At 42.8% G+C, this 17,025-nt stretch overlaps 2 protein-coding genes and 1 long non-coding RNA gene across 4 annotated transcripts; 2 read left to right on the plus strand and 1 right to left on the minus strand.

The window, feature by feature from the left end:
• LOC102078330 (uncharacterized) lies at nt 1-1,144 on the plus strand. Of its 2 annotated transcripts, none has more exons than XR_001223710.3 (3): nt 1-123; nt 390-500; nt 603-1,144. It is a non-coding gene; the product is annotated as an uncharacterized LOC102078330 (long non-coding RNA). The 2 variants fall into 2 exon arrangements; XR_001223711.3 differs by having other exon boundaries at nt 30-123; nt 373-500.
• ndufb5 (NADH:ubiquinone oxidoreductase subunit B5) lies at nt 990-10,153 on the minus strand. Its single transcript, XM_003439812.5, has 6 exons — nt 9,995-10,153; nt 8,766-8,848; nt 8,150-8,216; nt 7,964-8,025; nt 2,000-2,106; nt 990-1,199 (listed from the first exon to the last, which is right to left on the minus strand). Exons 1-6 carry the CDS (start codon nt 10,110-10,112, stop codon nt 1,079-1,081), a joined length of 558 nt encoding a protein of 185 aa, XP_003439860.1. The 5' UTR covers nt 10,113-10,153; the 3' UTR covers nt 990-1,078.
• A 192-nt stretch (nt 10,154-10,345) lies between these two features.
• On the plus strand, nt 10,346-17,013 carry mrpl47 (mitochondrial ribosomal protein L47). The gene is made up of 7 exons (XM_003439802.5): nt 10,346-10,509; nt 12,152-12,300; nt 14,995-15,055; nt 15,135-15,231; nt 15,337-15,467; nt 16,502-16,597; nt 16,683-17,013. The coding sequence occupies exons 1-7, from the start codon at nt 10,376-10,378 to the stop codon at nt 16,792-16,794; spliced, it is 780 nt and encodes a 259-aa protein (XP_003439850.2). The 5' UTR covers nt 10,346-10,375; the 3' UTR covers nt 16,795-17,013.
• Nucleotides 17,014-17,025: the final 12 nt, after the last annotated feature.

Below are 17,025 nucleotides of genomic sequence, written 5' to 3' on the forward strand. Positions count from 1 at the left end.
CGCCGCTGTGCTGCTCCTGCTCACGGGGATGTTTTACGAGAAGGGCCCCTCCCACCTCTGAGGATGATTCATAAGACCACCCACATTTACTACAACATGTTTCCAGTTTCCAGGATTCAGGAAGTGCGTGATTATGGAAGACACTTTGATTTTTAGTAGCTGCTTATCAATCTGCAGTCGGTTTGGTCTATTTAAAAAAAAGACAGAGCAGTAAATGTCATTTAATAATAGATAATAATAATAATAGATAATAATAAACAAAAAATATACTTCAGATGACTAATTTTTATTTATATGTTTGATATGTGATTTTAAGTCCACTTTTAAATAGTGCTGCATGTGTGTAAAGAAGCCCTTTGTCCACGTGACCAGGCTAGTCTTGTCTGCAGAGCTCTGCCACCCGGTGGACGCTCGTGGTTATCGCAAGAAAATATAAACTATAAACCAAGAGGAATCCAGCCTTCCTTAGAGATCTGGAAGAATTTACAGTACAAATAAATGTAAGGTGCAGTTTTGGTTTTTTTTTAATTGCACTTGGCTGAAACTTTCTCAGCCCTGGCTAAGCATTTTAAAGATGGATATATTTTGTTCTTTATCAACAGACCGAGTACATCCTGGACAGGTTGTCAGCTCGATGCCGGGCTGCTACAGAGACAGACAACCACAGGAGATTTTTAGAGTCACTAATTAACCCCACTAACTGCACACAACAGAGAAAATGCAAACTCCTTAATGAAGGCCCCGGCCAAAAATAAATAAATACATTTACAAAAAAATTTAATTACATATATATTATGCACATTTGATTTACTGTTCAACTTGAGCTTTATTGGATGATTTCAGCTCAGAAGTATTCACACAAGCTGAAGACAGGTGGTGTCAGTGGGTTTGACACAAGCTGCCAATCCCCGATCATCTGTAACTCTGTAATATCATCATGGTGAAGGTGTTTGCTGCATGAACCGAATTAAGACGCTAAAACATGAATATCAGAGTTCATATAGATACTTTATTCACGCAATATGGGAAAAAATGTACAAACAGTGAGATTGATGTACAGATGACAGAAACATCTGGATTAATGGTCAGGTGATGACTTGGGGCTGTTGTCAATTAGCTCTTTGTTAAGGGTCGGCACTTGGAACCAGGGGCCGTCTCCTTGCTGCCTCATCTGGCGACGCACCTCCAGCTGCGTCAGTCTGTGACAACAAAACAATGAATAAAGAGGCAGAGAAATGTAACACCATGCTTTAGAAATGAGCAACCAGTTAAGTGAGGAAGACTAATAATGTACGACACTTGTAAAATAACAAAGAATTACATTTGTCACAGCTGCAGCACACACACTTAAATTGATTCCTCAAGACTGACCAATCTCTGCAATTTCAATAACCAATCTGCATATAATATTTTTCAGAGAGCATGTTCTGAAAAATCCAAAGATGGTTCCCTCATAGGCTCACTTGCACCTGTTTTCTTTGGGGAGAGGAAAAAAACAAAAAACAGCTGAGGTTTTCCACATCAATGGAACAACGCTATTATCAAGGAATGCAGCTGCTCTGCACGCCCTTTCAGGATCCCTCCCTCCTACTGCATCACGTTCTGGTGCTTTTCATGACTGGACACACTTGAGAAAAGCTACCGCTTTAGCGTTTGCAGTGATTTTTCCATGGCGGTGGTAGCAAACTGCTGTTTCCTATTTCTGTAATGATGAGCCAAAGTTTTCTTCAGTGTCGACACAACTTTGTCTGCTGTAAAGCACATTTGTAAACCTCTCAGCCAGTTAAAAACAATCCAATCTCTTGGATACTTTCCTCTGTAGAACTCAATATCATGACACTCTTGGTTACACTACATAAACAGCTAAACACCAGCTGTAGCGCATCAGTGTATCGTGTAGTGGATATGAGCCAAGCAGAGACATCTTCTAAAAGCATTTTAAATGCATGTGTTTGTGTTATTGGTGAAGCATATGAAGCACACTGGCAGTAACACCCACCTCATGTCTGCTTTTTCCTTTTCAATCTGGACTGCAGCCATCATCTTTTCGTAGTCCTTCACTGGGGAATCATAGATGTTCCGTGTGATCCACCTGGTGATGGGGTGCTGAAACAACAGAGCACAAGGATTTGATGCAACATAGGACTGTCCCTTTAGTGCAGTCGTGTGACATACATTTGTTGCAGTTCAGTGTTATTGTGTTTACAGAGGAGCTCTGGTCAAGTAGACTTTCTTGAGGGGACATTTTTTTTATCCTGTTTTAATCCTTGTGGCTGGTGCTGCTGTGCGTTTATGTCGTCTGGTTCAAATTTGGTGAATGTTTTGGGTTTGGTGTTGACATCTGACCAGGCTTCTTGACTCCTCCTATTGGTGGAGCCTCGCTTGTGGAATACTCCACTCTCACCCAAGGTGGAAGCGTGCCACTTGTGGAAAACCACTAGGGAAGATCGAGTGCTTAAATGGACTTTGTTCACTGCCTGATCAAAGCTTGTGCGCTAAAACACACTGGAGTTTTTTTTAGGAATAAAGGCATTTTAAAAATAGAGTGCCTCGGAGTCCTTTGAAGACTTTGCATAAAAATCATACCCAGTTTAAAATCAGTTGATTTCTCCTTATCAGAAGTCTCCTTAGACAGGAGACTAGCATGGCTGCTATTTTTAGCTCCTTTCCTGGAAGTCCCGGTCTGTTCCGTTGCACTTGTGCATCTGCAGCGCATGATGGATCACCTCCAGTGTGTCACTGCAGTAATACTTCAACTCTAACTTCATTTTGGGGAAAAGGACAAAGAACCAAAATTTGGAAAGTGCGAGGCAGTCGTTGGTGTGTGGACGCAGACTGATACGTGCCACGTACAGACTGCTTGCTCCAAGTCCAGAGATTATACTCTCAGTGATAGGACACTGGGCCATGTTTGCCACTGTGAACACCTATGTGTCTATGGAACTGTGCAGGCTGCACTACCGCACTACCACACCCTCAGAGATGCAGGATTTTGAACTGAGCACTGATAACAAGCCGGATGTTCCCTCTCCTCTTTAGTCTGAAGGATGTTGTGTTCATGTTTTCCAAAAAGAATATTACACTTTGATTTGTCTGACCACAGGACTGTTTCCACACTTGGCTCCAGTCCATTTTAAACTTTATATGTTTATATGTTTACTTTATATGTTATGCAAGTGTTCTTGCTACAGTTTTGTCCGGTGTTATCTCCCTTCAGATTTATGATCGGCATGCGTTACTGGCGATCAAATCTGCTATGGATAACTTTCAGAGTCAACGAAACGACGTTGTTTTCCCACCGCCGCTTGAGCGCCACGCAGCATCCGGTTTACCTTCACTCTTGCCGGTCAGCTCTATTTTGCTTCAGAGGCCTCGTCGGAGGAAGTGGGGGAAGAGAGCCGGCTTTCTTGTCCTGCTCTGTCGTCTTCGGAAAGAGGCAGATCTTCGGGGGCTTTATTCCTGGGCTGCTAGCGGTAAGATCCGCCTGAGACTTGTCGGAGCTGGATTAATCCCCACAACCCACTGTGTTTACCACCCAGGCTTCCACCTGAAAGCATGGAAAGCAGTGCCTCATCGCGGCAGGAACCCTGTGTTGCTGCACAGCTTACCGCATAGTACGAACTCTGTTCCTGGAAACTCTACCCCTGTCCCGGTGGGTCGCAGCGTTAAATGGATGTTAATTAATGCCCGCTCAATTGCCAACAAGTCTTATATCTTAAATGACTTGTTCTGTACGAAGAAGCTTGATTTTATGTTTATCTCTGAGACGTGGCAGCGTGAGAATGAAGTCTCACATCTTTTAGAGCTTTGTCCCGCTGACTGTTCTTTTCTCTGTGCACCTCGGATATCTGGATGAGGAGGTGGAACAGCGGTAATTTTTAAAAAGACATTTTTTATGCCAGATGATCTCCTCGAGCTGTTACAACTCTTTTGAGATGATTATGATAAAAATTGGACGAGAACAGCCCATATACGGCATTTTAATTTATCGTCCACCTGGGTCTGCTGCGTCTTTTCTGTCAGACCTACAAGAATTTTTAACTTCCACTATTAAACTGGGCAAGGTCATCATTGTTGGTGACTTCAACATTCATGCAGAGGACTCATCAAACAGTACCACTAAGGAGTTCCTGAGCATTATGGACTCTTTCAATTTTGTTCAGCATGTATCAGGTCCTACTCACACAGCTGGGCATACTCTGGACTTGGTCTTCACCTGTGGTGTTTCCCTTGACCACATGAACTTAAATGAAGTTGCTTTTAGCGACCATAAGTCAGTCTTTTTTAATGTATCTATCAACTCAGAGTCTCTTCCCCAAAGTTTTATTAGGCGCAGGCGCTTTATTGATGACTCTGTCAATTTAAAGTTTTCTTCTCTTTTTAATTTTAAACCTCCTTCTGATGATGTTGACATCCTTATTAATTCTTTTAATGAACACTATCTTGCCATTCTTAATCAGGTTGCTCCTTTGAAAACTAGTCATTGCACTGTTAGTTGCTGGACACCATGGTTAAATAATCAAACCCGTGGTCTTCGACGCTCCTGTTGAAAAGCAGAGCGTCTCTGGAAGTCCACTGGGCTGGTTGCCCATCGGGAACGCTTCAAAGAACTTCTTCACTTATATAATGAGTCAGTCAAAGAGGCCAGATCCTCTTACTTCAATAATCTCATAAATCGTCATAAAAATAACCCAAGAATTCTATTTGATACCATCAACAGTATTGTTTCTCCTCCAACTCAGCAATGCTGTGTTACTTTCTGATGAAGACTTCAGCACTTTCCTCAATTACTTTGTAAATAAGGTGATGGACTTGAGATCCAAAATCTCCTCAAGTGCCTCCCCTTATGAAGATGCCCCTTGTTGTCCCGGGTCATTTACTTCATTTTCTCCAATCACACTCAAAGACTTAATTGCAGTAATAGGTAAAATGAAATCCTCATCATGCTCCTTAGATATATTACCTCCCTCTGTCCTGTCTGGGACTCTCACCAGCATTGGTCCCACACTTCTATACATCATCAACAATTCACTGAGGCAAGGCTGTGCTCCGTCCTATTTTAAACATGCTGAGGTAACCCCTCTGGTAAAAAAACAGAATCTAGATCTTACCTCCCCTAGTAGTTATCGTCCTATTTCAAGATTGCCATTTATAAGTAAATTACTAGAAAAAATTGTAGAAAACCAGTTCAGGTCCTACTATGCCGATTGCAGATTTTTGACCCTTTTCAGTCTGGCTTTCAAAAGCAGCACTCTACGGAGACCGCTCTCTTAAGGGTCCATAATGATCTACTAATGGCACCTGATGCAGGAAATTGTTCCGTGATCATTTTGCTAGATCTTAGCGCAGCCTTCGATACCATCGACCACAAAATCCTACTCAACAGGCTGAAGGTTCTGGCTGGTATATCTGGCACCGCCTTAGACTGGTTTTCTTCCTACTTATTAGACAGGACCTTTTCTGTTAGGACTGATAGGTTCTCCTCTAACACTGCTGCACTAACCTGCGGGGTTCCACAGGGTTCAGTTTTGGGTCCATTATTATTTTCTTTTTATATGCTTCCTTTAGCTGGCATTATTCAGTCTTTTAGTGACCTGTCTTATCATTTCTATGCCAATGACATTCAGCTATATAAGTCCTTTAAGCCTCATCAGCTGGATAGGCTGTCCACCCTAATCCAGTGTTTAACTCAAATCTCTGATTGGCTTTCTAACAATTACCTTGTTTTAAACATGAACAAGACAGAGACCATGATCATAGCTCCTCCTGATCTATATTCTAAAATCAGTCAGGTTCTTGCCCCTTTCTGTTCTTCTGCTAAGCCAAATATTCGAAATCTTGGGAGTAATATTTGACTCTTCTTTGGGCCTTGCCTCACACGTAAAGTCTCTGTCTCGTTCCTGTTTCTTTCATTTAAGGAATATTTATACTGTGACATATGGTCTCCTTAGCTGAACTGGAAAAAATTGTCCATGCATTTGTGTCATCGCGTTTAGATTATTGTAATTCCCTGTTTACCAGCTTGGATAAATCATCTCTTTCTCGCCTCCAAGCTATACAAAATGCAGCAGCCAGACTACTAACTCGCTCTAGCGAGCGAGCTCACATCACTCCTATTTTATGTTCTTTACATTGGCTCCCAATAGATTTTAGAATTCGTTTTAAAATTATTGTTTTAACGTACAGAGCACTAAATGGCCAGGCCCCAGATTATTTATCCAAGCTTCTCACAAAATACACTGCTGCTCGCCGTCTCCGCTCTCAGACTCAGAGTTTGTTGGTTGCTCCCCGAACACGACTGAAGACGAAAGGGGGCGGAGCCTTTCAGTCTGTGGCACCAAGGCTGTGGAACAGTCTACCTCTACAACTACATTTGGTTGACTCTGTGGAATCCTTTAAAAAGCAGTTAAAAACTTTACTGTTTAAACAAGCTTTCTGTTGACCAATGCTTTTTACATTTTTAATTTACATTTAAACTCTATATTGTGTATATTGTGCATTTTGCTATTTATCATACTGTTTATTTTAATCTTTGTGTGCAGCGCTTTGTGACTACCTGTCTATGAAAAGCGCTTAATAAATAAACTTTACTTACTTAAACGAGCTTTGTCCTGGATCATGTTCACATACGCCTTGTCTTTACATTGTGATGCTTTCATGTGCATTTGTTGATGACACAATGACAGAATTATGTCTGTTTATCTCAGACAGGATAGCAGAGCAAACAAGAGCGACACAAAGTAAGGAAACAGCCCAGGGCAGACTCACACCCAGGCTACTGCAGCCCTTCACCATACAGGTTTCTCCAGAATCTCCAGGTTTGCTGATATTATTTACTGTGAATGATGAGATATTCAATCTTCTTTGTGGTGAGAAACATTCACAGTTTTGTGCAGATTAGTGAGCCTCTGCTCATTGACACGTCTGAGAAACTCTGCCTCTCTAAGATCATCTTTTTATGCACAATCATGTTACTGATTAGATGTGAATTTTCCCCCAGTTATTTCTTTTTAGTACTGCTTACTTACTTACTTACTTACTTACTTACTTTTTGCCTCCATACCATCTTTTATTTTAAACCGCGTTGCTCTAATCAAATTCAAAATGATCAAATGTTTTCAAATATCCATCCATCCATTCGCTTCCGCTTATCCTTTTCAGGGTTGCGGGGGGCGCTGGAGCCTATCCCAGCTGTCATAGGGCGAGAGGCGGGGTACACCCTGGACAGGTCGCCAGTCTGTCACAGGGCCAACACATAGGGACAGACAACCATTCGTGCTCACTTTCACTCCTGCATTCACACCTATGGGCAATTTGGATTAACCAAATAACCTATCCCCACTAACTGCATGTCTTTGGACGGTGGGAGGAAGGCGGAGTACCCGGAGGGAACCCACACAAACACGGGGAGAACATGCAAACTCCACACAGAAAGACCCCGGCCTGATGGTGGAATTGAACTCAGGACCTTCTTGCTGTGCGGCAACAGTGCTAACCACCGTGCTGCCCGTGTTTTCAAATAATTTTTTGAAATTATTTTGGCTTGTTACGGGATATCTGTCAAAAAAATAAAGATGCTGCATTGCACATAATGATGTGCCAGCTCTGCCTCACCTACACAACAGACATTTAATCGAGCAATGCATGATGTGCAATGCATGATATTTCAGTCGAGGCTTCTTTTAACTTTAAATTGAACGGGGGCCTCGGAGAGACTTCTACCTGAGGGGCCCGTCGTAGCACCTGGGTTTGAAAATGTAACACAGCAGTCCCATAAAACACTCACTGGAGGAAAACATGATGTTTGGGAGGTTAACAATGCAGTGGGGGTATAATAATGAATATGCACATATTATGATTACACTTCAAAATAAAATCCATGAGCATATCCTTCCCTTAATATGAGTTTGAAGCAATGACAGAAAGAAGCACCACAAACAACCAAAGAGACAAAGGGACGCACCTTGTAGTACTCCCAGTGCTCGGGCTCGTAGCCTTCAGGAATTTCAGCCAGCTCTGCCTCACCTACACGACAGACATTAATCGAGCAACAGACTGAGATTTTCATTACGTACGTATTTGAGTAAGTCCTGGAAAAGATTAGAAACCGACTACAATACACAATAAAACAACACTTATGCTTACTCACCGATGAAGATATTCACCCCCGTGACAATGATAGCCACTGGAACACCAGTCAGCAAGATGTAAAATTGCTGAGGGAAAAAATGAGAAGAAAATCAAATATATGGCAAATTCTGTTGTTGATCTGTGCAAGTCACCATCCAAAATTAACCAAGTAAAAAATATCTCTTACTTTTTAACTCGGTGAATTGACTTTTTTATTTTTTAAACCAGCTTAAACAGTATCATCTTGGCCATTTTAGTTTTGATGTATGCACTGCTCTCTGCTGCTGGTGCCTTTGAGCAAGGTGAGTAACACAAATGTGTAAGTTTGTTTTTTGGCTGAGTTAAATGTAAGAACATGAACACAAACATTCTTTAAAATAAGAGAAAAAACATGTTTGCTATTTAAAAGGCTGCCCTGTGGGTGAATAATAAACTTTCAACAGTACGTCTGAGCAGTCAAGGAAAATATGATGAGGACTAAACTTCCTTTGTTACATTTCAATAACAAGTTTGTTTTGTTCTTTCAAAGGGTGAACACGAACATTACGATTAAAATTAAACATCAAAGTCAACAGAGAGCACTTCTGCTGTGTATGTACATGAGCTTGGTGGATGTGATGGTGCTCTGGATTTACCAATAGGCGCAGAAATCTCCTGTCATAGTAGTCAGAGGGTTTGATGACAAACAGTCTCTTTCCATGACCCCAACGGACCGAAACTGCAAAACAGGGCACAGTTACTATCACGATGCCTGTGATTGGTTATAGTGTGTACGCACGCTGCCTCTTTAGTTACATGGAGTCTCTGTTCAGTGTACCAAGTATCTCTATAATGTATTACAAATGCTAGGTCTATGACCTACCACTGCATCATGATTGGGTGGGCGGAGCTTGTGTTTTATGTTGTTTTTCTAGCAGGCTGAGCTGTTTTACATGGTTGACACCTTTGCCCCGTCTCCCTTGTAACAGATACGTTGTTTCTAATTGTGGCTGCCAGCTTGAGTTTAATCCCAGATTATTTTCGCAATAATGGCAGTCATCCATCTTCTTAGTAATAATCTGGGTTGGACCATATGGGCAAAAATCAAGAATGATCATCACTGCAGCTCTTCAAATGTGTATTTGTGTGGCTGTGTGGTTGTCACAGCAGATCGTCTCCCTCCTTCACTACATCCACTAATCTTCTCAGTGGTCTTCCCTTTTATCTGCCTTTGCAAAATAAATCCACTATCCCTCCTCTGTAATTGTCCAAACCATCTCAGCCTTACTTGTCTAACTTTGTCTCCAAAGTGCTCAGCCTGAGCTCATGTGCTCATTTCTAACCTTGTCCATCATGGTCACTCCCAATGAAAGTCTGAGCATCTTTAACTGTGCCACCTGCAGATCTGCCTCCTGTCCTTTTGTCCATACATAATAGCAGACCTCACTACAGCCTTGTAAATATGCCCTTTCGTTCTTGCAAAGTATTGCATGAACTGTTTAAAGGGTGTCCCACTGAGTCAGGTGGCTTTACAGTGTTTTACTGAAACTGAAACCTTATAATTTAAAGATATTAAAGAAAATCTCGCTATTAAAACATGGCGAAACTCGTTTGGATAAAACTGCAGACCACAGCACTTCATGCAACAAGCAGATGTATGGTAAGCGTTGACACAGAGATGACAAACTATCATTCAAACCCTGTAACCCAATTCATGTTTTACTAAACACGCTCCGCTTACTGCAATGAAAAGAAAGAGGTTAAAACTGGAGGATAAAGAGTGGCCTGTTAGCAAGCTAACAAGTCCCGCCGCAAGGTCATGAGAAAAGACAAGCAGCCTTCCGGTCAGTCCTGTCATTTTTTAAACGGCCGGGGTGTGTCTTACCTTTATCTGTGCGGGGGATTGCTCGAGTGAGTAAATTAGCCGCATTATTCCCAGATTTCAGAGGACTCAGTCTGGCTGCAAAAGCAGCAACAGACCTGAGAACGCTCATGCCCGCCATCGTTACTTTGGGAGGATGGCCCAGCAACACGAACTGTGATTGGCCGTTAAGCGAATGAAGCCGAAGCCATCATATTTGATAAGGGCACAGGTGTAAATTTTTTTCAACTGAATTGTTAGTCGGGGTTTTATTATTACATTAGTATGATAATAATGTATTTAGCACCATAAAATTATTTTAAAATATATCTTTCTTTTTTTTAGAATAAGAGACAAATAAAGCAAAAAATGCATGCTGGGTAATATGGGAAGCGCTACATCAAAATGGCGGCGTCCTCTTCCACAGGACGCGTTTTGACTCTTTGCAAGCAGTTTCAAAATGTCTTTAGGATATCATCAGCTACAAACGCGCGACAGCGCGCTGTTAGTTCGGCCAAATGTCAGACTTCTCTTCTCAGGTAAGAGGATGTTTAATAAAGTCCTCAAAACGGAACAATAATGTGGGTTAACTACGACACATTCAATGCTGTCGGTCAACAGCTCAGCCCGCAGGTCCGCCGCTCAGCAGTAACTGTTTCTGCAAAGTCAAAAAAACGGGTTTTCTTTATTACGCTGAGGTAGAAACCGCGAGTTCCCATGTTGATGTACTCAGCTGACATTTCTGGTTTTATCGCTGTATTTAAGACTGAAGTGAGATTTTGACTGCTGTGTTCGTGGGGTCTTCGTTATGTCCCATCAATACACATCTTTTCACATATATAGATTAGGGCTGCCACGATTAGTCGACTAGTCACGATTACGTCGACTATCAAAATCGTCGACGACTAATTTAATAGTCGACGCGTCGTTTGAAGATCACAAATGACGCGGGAATAAGTAGTAGGATTTAAGAGTGTAATAACGGACTGAAACAGAAGATGGCAGCACTGCATGTACAAGGATGCCAGCTGCTGTTAAACCCCGAAGAAGAAGAAGTAGCTCTGTCCCTGAATTCATAGCGCAGCCCTGCTCAGTTTCCAACAATGGCGGCAGCTAGTTAGTTTTAATATTACTCTCATTATTCTTTCTGGGTCACAAAATAAACGTGTAACATATTTTCAGGCGAGAATGTAGCTGTGTAAACCTCAAATATCTGCTCAGTTTATCAAGACACCACATATTTTCAAAAGCGCTCCGACGTTTTCGAGGACGTCTGTTACCCGCTAGCTCGATAGCTAGCCGGGGGCAAGGCTCACTAGAGCCGGTGAGAACACCGGACTCCTGGCAAATCGTTTTCAAACCCACCGCCGTCTTTCGCTACTCAGGTTAAACATATATGAGTCACTTAGATAACTTAAAAATGTTATTGTTTGGCTTTTTTTTTTTTTTGTATTTTATTTGTTCCTGAGTAAATCGGTTTGGCTGAGATTAAAGTTATAGTTTTTACACAGCTGAATAAACGTCAAGCAGACAACTGATTATCACAAGTGTGAGATGCTCGAGAATATACTCCGGTGTCCCGTTATATTTTAGACAGCAAGGAGTTTATTAAACTTCACCGAAACAATCTGCAAATTTCATTAAAATTTAATAAACTACCATCTTGTCTTTATTTTTAGTTAGCACATACCTTAAACACTTAAAGCTGTAAGCTAATGATAGTTATATAAGAGCAGATGCATGCTGGTGCAATAAGCTGTACGTTTTACGTCCAATGGATGCATGATCTGATTAGTCGACTAATCGCAAAAATAATCGGTGACTAGTCGACTATCAAAATAATCGTTTGTGGCAGCCCTAATATAGATATGTGAAAAGTAAGTCACAGCCTGAAGACTAACTGACAGGTCAGTGATGTTTTAGGACAGAAGAGGCTTCAAAGAACTTCAAATCATCCGAATTCTTATTTGACGTTAAAGAGCTTCACACCAAAAATATCTGCCCTGGGATTGAACCAGAAAGTGCTGAAATGTAACGCTTAAATTTCAAGCTGCAATTCACTGAATTCCGTTTTTGTTGTTTTGGGGTTTGTTTATTTTTTTTTTTATTGGAGAAATATAATTTATCTGCTTAGGCATCTGTTATCAGGCTTACTGTGTGCACTTTCTTCATGTTCACCAGGGGGACGTCTCCCATTGTCACCCCATCCTGGAGCAATCCCATCAGCTCTGCAGGTCAGTATCGAGCTCTGCACACAACCATCAGCAGGAGAGGACTAGAGGACTTCTTTGATTCACCTGAGAACTGGGGAGAGGCCAACGTGAAGTCAGGTAAAATATTACAGCACGCAAAGAGAACATTGTCTGCAGGTCTGATTGTAGTTTGAATCAACCTGAATTTGTACATTTTGGCTACGTTCACACTGCAGGTCTTAATGCTCAATTCCGATTTTTTGATCAAATCCAATTTTTTTGGTCTGCTTGTTCACACTACAAATAAAATGTGACAGCAAACGCGCTCTAGGCCTCAGAACCATCTCGGGCCACAAACATCAGAACTCTCTGCCTGGGAAGGATGTGAGGTGGGCAAATGAACTGAATCATTTCTTCAACAGATTTGATTCAGCCATGAGGCAGTCTCCAACATCGGCTGCAGACTCACCCCACTGCTGCTGTTCCACCTCTGACACCTCAGACACTTCACACCTCCTCTACTCACCCTGCTCACTCCTCCCCACCCCAACAACAGCATCCAATACACACTCAACACAAGGCTCCAGCCTGTCTCTCTCAACCACCCAGGTTAGGAGGGAACTGAGGAGGATTAATGGCAAGAAGGCAGCGGGTCCAGATGGCATCAGCTCGAGGGTCGTCAGGTCCTGCGCGGACCAACTGTGTGGGGTGATCGAGCACCTCTTCAACCTGAGGCTGGGACGAGTCCCACAGCTCTGGAAAACCTCCTGTGTTGTACCAGTGCCAAAGACTTCACGCCCCAAGGACCTCAACAGCTACAGACGGTGGCTCTGACATCGCACCTGATGAAGACCCTGGAGCGGTTGGTCCTGGCTCAGCTTCGGCGCCTGGTGAGCTCATCACTGGACCCACTTCAGTTTGCCTACCAACCTGGCATTGGAGCGGATGATGCCATCATTCACCTCCTACATCGTTCCCTCGCTCACCTGGAGACCGCTGGGAGCACTGTGAGAATCATGTTCTTTGATTTCTCCAGTGCCTTCAACACTATTCTTCCCTCGGTTCTGAAGGACAAGCTGGAGAACTCTGGAGTGGACCATCACCTCACCACCTGGATTTTGGACTACCTCACCGACCGACCACAGTATGTGAGGACTCAGGGCTGTGTGTCGGACAGGGTCGTCTGCAGTATGGGGCCCCCACAGGGAACGGTTCTGGCTCCGTTCCTCTTCACCATCTACACTGCAGACTTCTCCCACAACTCCACCCAGTGCTTCCTGCAGAAGTTCTCTGATGACACTGCAATAGTCGGCCTCATCACTGATGGGGACGACAAGGAGTACAGAGGACTGACTCAGGACTTTGTGGACTGGTGCCAGCTGAACTACCTCCAGATCAACGCCAGTAAAACCAAGGAGCTGGTGGTAGACTTCCGCAGGCACAAACATCCTCCACTGCAACCACTGAACATCCAAGGTATGGACATCAAGGCTGTGGACAGCTACAGGTACCTTGGTGTTCATCTGAACAACAAACTGGACTGGACTCATAATTCAGACGCCCTCTACAGGAAAGGGCAGAGCAGGCTGTACCTGCTGCGGAGACTCAGGTCGTTTGGAGTGGAGGGCCCACTCCTGAAGACCTTCTATGACACTGTGGTGGCCTCAGCCATCTTCTATGGTGTGGTCTGCTGGGGAGGCAGCATCTCTGCTGGGGACAGGAAGAGACTGAACAGGCTGATTAGAAGGGCCAGCTCTGTTCTAGGATGCCCTCTGGACCCAGTGGAGGTGGTGAGTGACAGGAGAATGGTGGCTAAGCTGTCATCCCTGTTGGACAACATCTCCCACCCCATGCATGAGACTGTGACAGCACTGAGCAGCTCCTTCAGTGGGAGACTGCAGCACCCACGGTGTGGGACGGAGAGATTTCGCAGGTCTTTCCTCCCCACTGCTGTCAGACTCCACAATAAAGACTTCAACTGATCAAACACACACATCCACACATGTGCAATAACACTAATGTGCAATAATCTTTTCTGGCATCGTTGTATTTTTACTCAGTTGTATATAGCATTTGTATTCTATTTTTATCTTATTGTATATTTTATTCTATTCTGTACAGTTGTGTACTGTATTTATTCTTATTGTATTCTAATTTTTGCTTCATAACTTGTGCACTGTCCACTTCCTGCTGTGACAAAACAAATTTCCCACGTTTGGGACTAATAAAGGTCATCTTATCTTATCTTATCTTATCTTATCTAGTGTGAACCCTCAAAGCGGCCCGCATGTGCAAAAGAAGACGTCACTCACAACGCGCTCTGTTTAGACCCAGAGCAAACAGTATTGTTTGACTGATGGCCTTAATATAAAGACTTGTTTCGGACTTTACGTTTCCCAATTTTGCTCTAAGTTATAAAGTTATTTTGTTATTTACATATGGCTTAATAATGATCCTTATTGCTGTTTTAGAGGAGCGGTGCTTCAAAGGATAATCTGCAGATTTCTGTCAGAATCTGCAGATTATACAGTATAAATAAAATGTTCACGTTTCTCCAACGTTGTCTTCCAAATAGTTTCACTAACATCTACACGAGATGACCAGGAAGCGTTCGCGATGTCTTCTCCGGCGCTGATAATTGGCTTCTGTCTTGTGTCAGTGACGTAAAAGACAGATTTAATGCGACGTGACCATTTAAAAAGCAGTCATTTGTTACAGCACGATTTGTTAAAAAGTATTTACTACACTTCTAGTTAATCAGACGTGAGTTTAGAGTGATATGAACATTTTATTATGCACTAATGAGGTTGTTATAACTTCTTGCATTATTAGGCGCACCGTGGACTGCCAAACAACTGAGAACAAAGAGCAACGAGGACTTGCACAAACTCTGGTGAGCTTGTGAAAATGAAGCATCTCAGTGGAAACATTTAAAATATTTAGCGGCGTGTAACCCTCTGATTGTGTCTCAGGTACGTCCTGCTGAAAGAAAAGAACATGCTGCTCACACTTGAACAGGAAGCAAAAAGGCAGAGGGTCCAGATGCCAAGTCCAGAAAGACTAAGAAAGGTTCGTCTCATGCTGAGCTGCCATCTGAGCTGATAGCTGACATGATATGGGTGCCAATGATTATATGAGGCTTTCAATTTGAAGAAATGCTGTCTCCCCTCCCAGGTTGAGCGGTCCATGATCAGGCTGGAGACGGTGGTGAAGGAGAGAGAGAACGCACTGCGTCTGCTGCAAACAGGACAAGAGAAAGGCCGACCAGGAGCCTGGAGGAGGAACATATTTGGATATGTGTACTGGTGAGGGCAGTCTTGCATATCAGACCTACATGGGGAAAAGAAATGCCATACCTTTATCATATGGTGATGGGGAAACGGCCTGTTTGCAGGACATAGTGGGTATAAACACATCTGGTCCAAGCTTTGTTACACATATTTCATTCTCAGATTCAGCCTGAAAAATATTATCAGTGTTTTTTGGATTAAAAAAAAAAAAAACAGTATTTACCAAGAAACCAGTTTAAGCTGCTTTCAGCTCTGTGATATTCTGTTTTAACCTGTTGGAAGCAGTCATCAGAAGATCGGCATATGGTGGTTATAAAGAGATGGGCATGATCAACAACTATACTCAGCTAGGCTGGGGCATTTAAATAGCCCCCACACATTATACCACCACCACCATCAGCCTGAACTGTTGATCCAAGGCAGGATGGATCCATGATTTGATGTTGTTTATACCAAATTTGGACTCTACTGTCTGAATGTTGTAGCAGAAATGAAATCTCATCAGACCAAACAACCATTTTCCAGTCTTCTGTTACCCAGTGCTGGTGAGCCCTTGTGAATTATAGCTTCAGTTTCCTGTCTGACAGGAGCGGCACTCCATGTGGTCTTCTGCTGCTGTAGCCCACCTGATCCTAGGTTTGACATATTGCGTGTTCAGAGATGCTCTTCTGTATCCCTTGGTTCAAACATGTGCTGATTTGAGTTACTTTTTCCTTCCTATTGGCTTGAAGCAGCCTATCAGTTCTCCTCTGACACCACCAGGCCATTGTTTGGACAGAGAGCTGCCGCTCATTGGACAATTTTTCAGCAGTTTTGAACAACTTAGAGCAGCCGATCTGGCACTAACAGCCATGTCACGTTCATCTTAACCTTGCCGCAATGCGATTGGCTGATATTAAAGCGCTTTCAGTGCTCACAATAGAAAAGCACCACGTAAGCACCAGTCCATAGTTGTGGTAATGAGCAGCTGAACAGATTCATCCTTAGCAAAGCTAATTTGAGACTTTTCTTGGACGGCCTGTAATCTCTTTGGTTTATTTCCTCCACAGGTATAGATTCAAAGAGTATGCTATTCCCTGGTACATGAACAGAAGATACAAGCGCAAAAGGTTCTACACACCCAAGTTTGTTGAACCACATATAAGGTAAGACCAGCGTATGCAACATCATGTACATGTTTAAGTACATGATACTTTTCTTACAAAGGTTTTTATTTCCTTTCTCCTTCAGGCTGCGTATTGAGAATTACCTTCGGGAAAGGGCAAGGAATGAAAACTTAAAGAAGAGACGTCTCGCAAAGTTACAGGAGAGGTTCCCCCAGATTAAAGCTCCTGCATCCTGAAATGTGTAGCTCCTAATATTGGTGTCTTTCCAGAATCTGGCTAGTGTGAATCAGCTCATCAAATAGCCATGGATGGACTGAAACTGTTGTGTGACCACCTTTCATTTGATCTCAAAGATAAATTATATAAGATCGCTGTAAAGTGTGCTGCTCTCTCTGTTTGACCCCAACTCCAGTGTTTTTAACGTTCCTGTATGAAAACCATCAGAACTGAAGTAACCAGTGGGCTAT

The sequence above is a fragment of the Oreochromis niloticus genome, linkage group LG23 (genome assembly GCF_001858045.2).
Source record: "Oreochromis niloticus isolate F11D_XX linkage group LG23, O_niloticus_UMD_NMBU, whole genome shotgun sequence".
Classification (NCBI taxonomy): Eukaryota; Metazoa; Chordata; class Actinopteri; order Cichliformes; family Cichlidae; genus Oreochromis; species Oreochromis niloticus.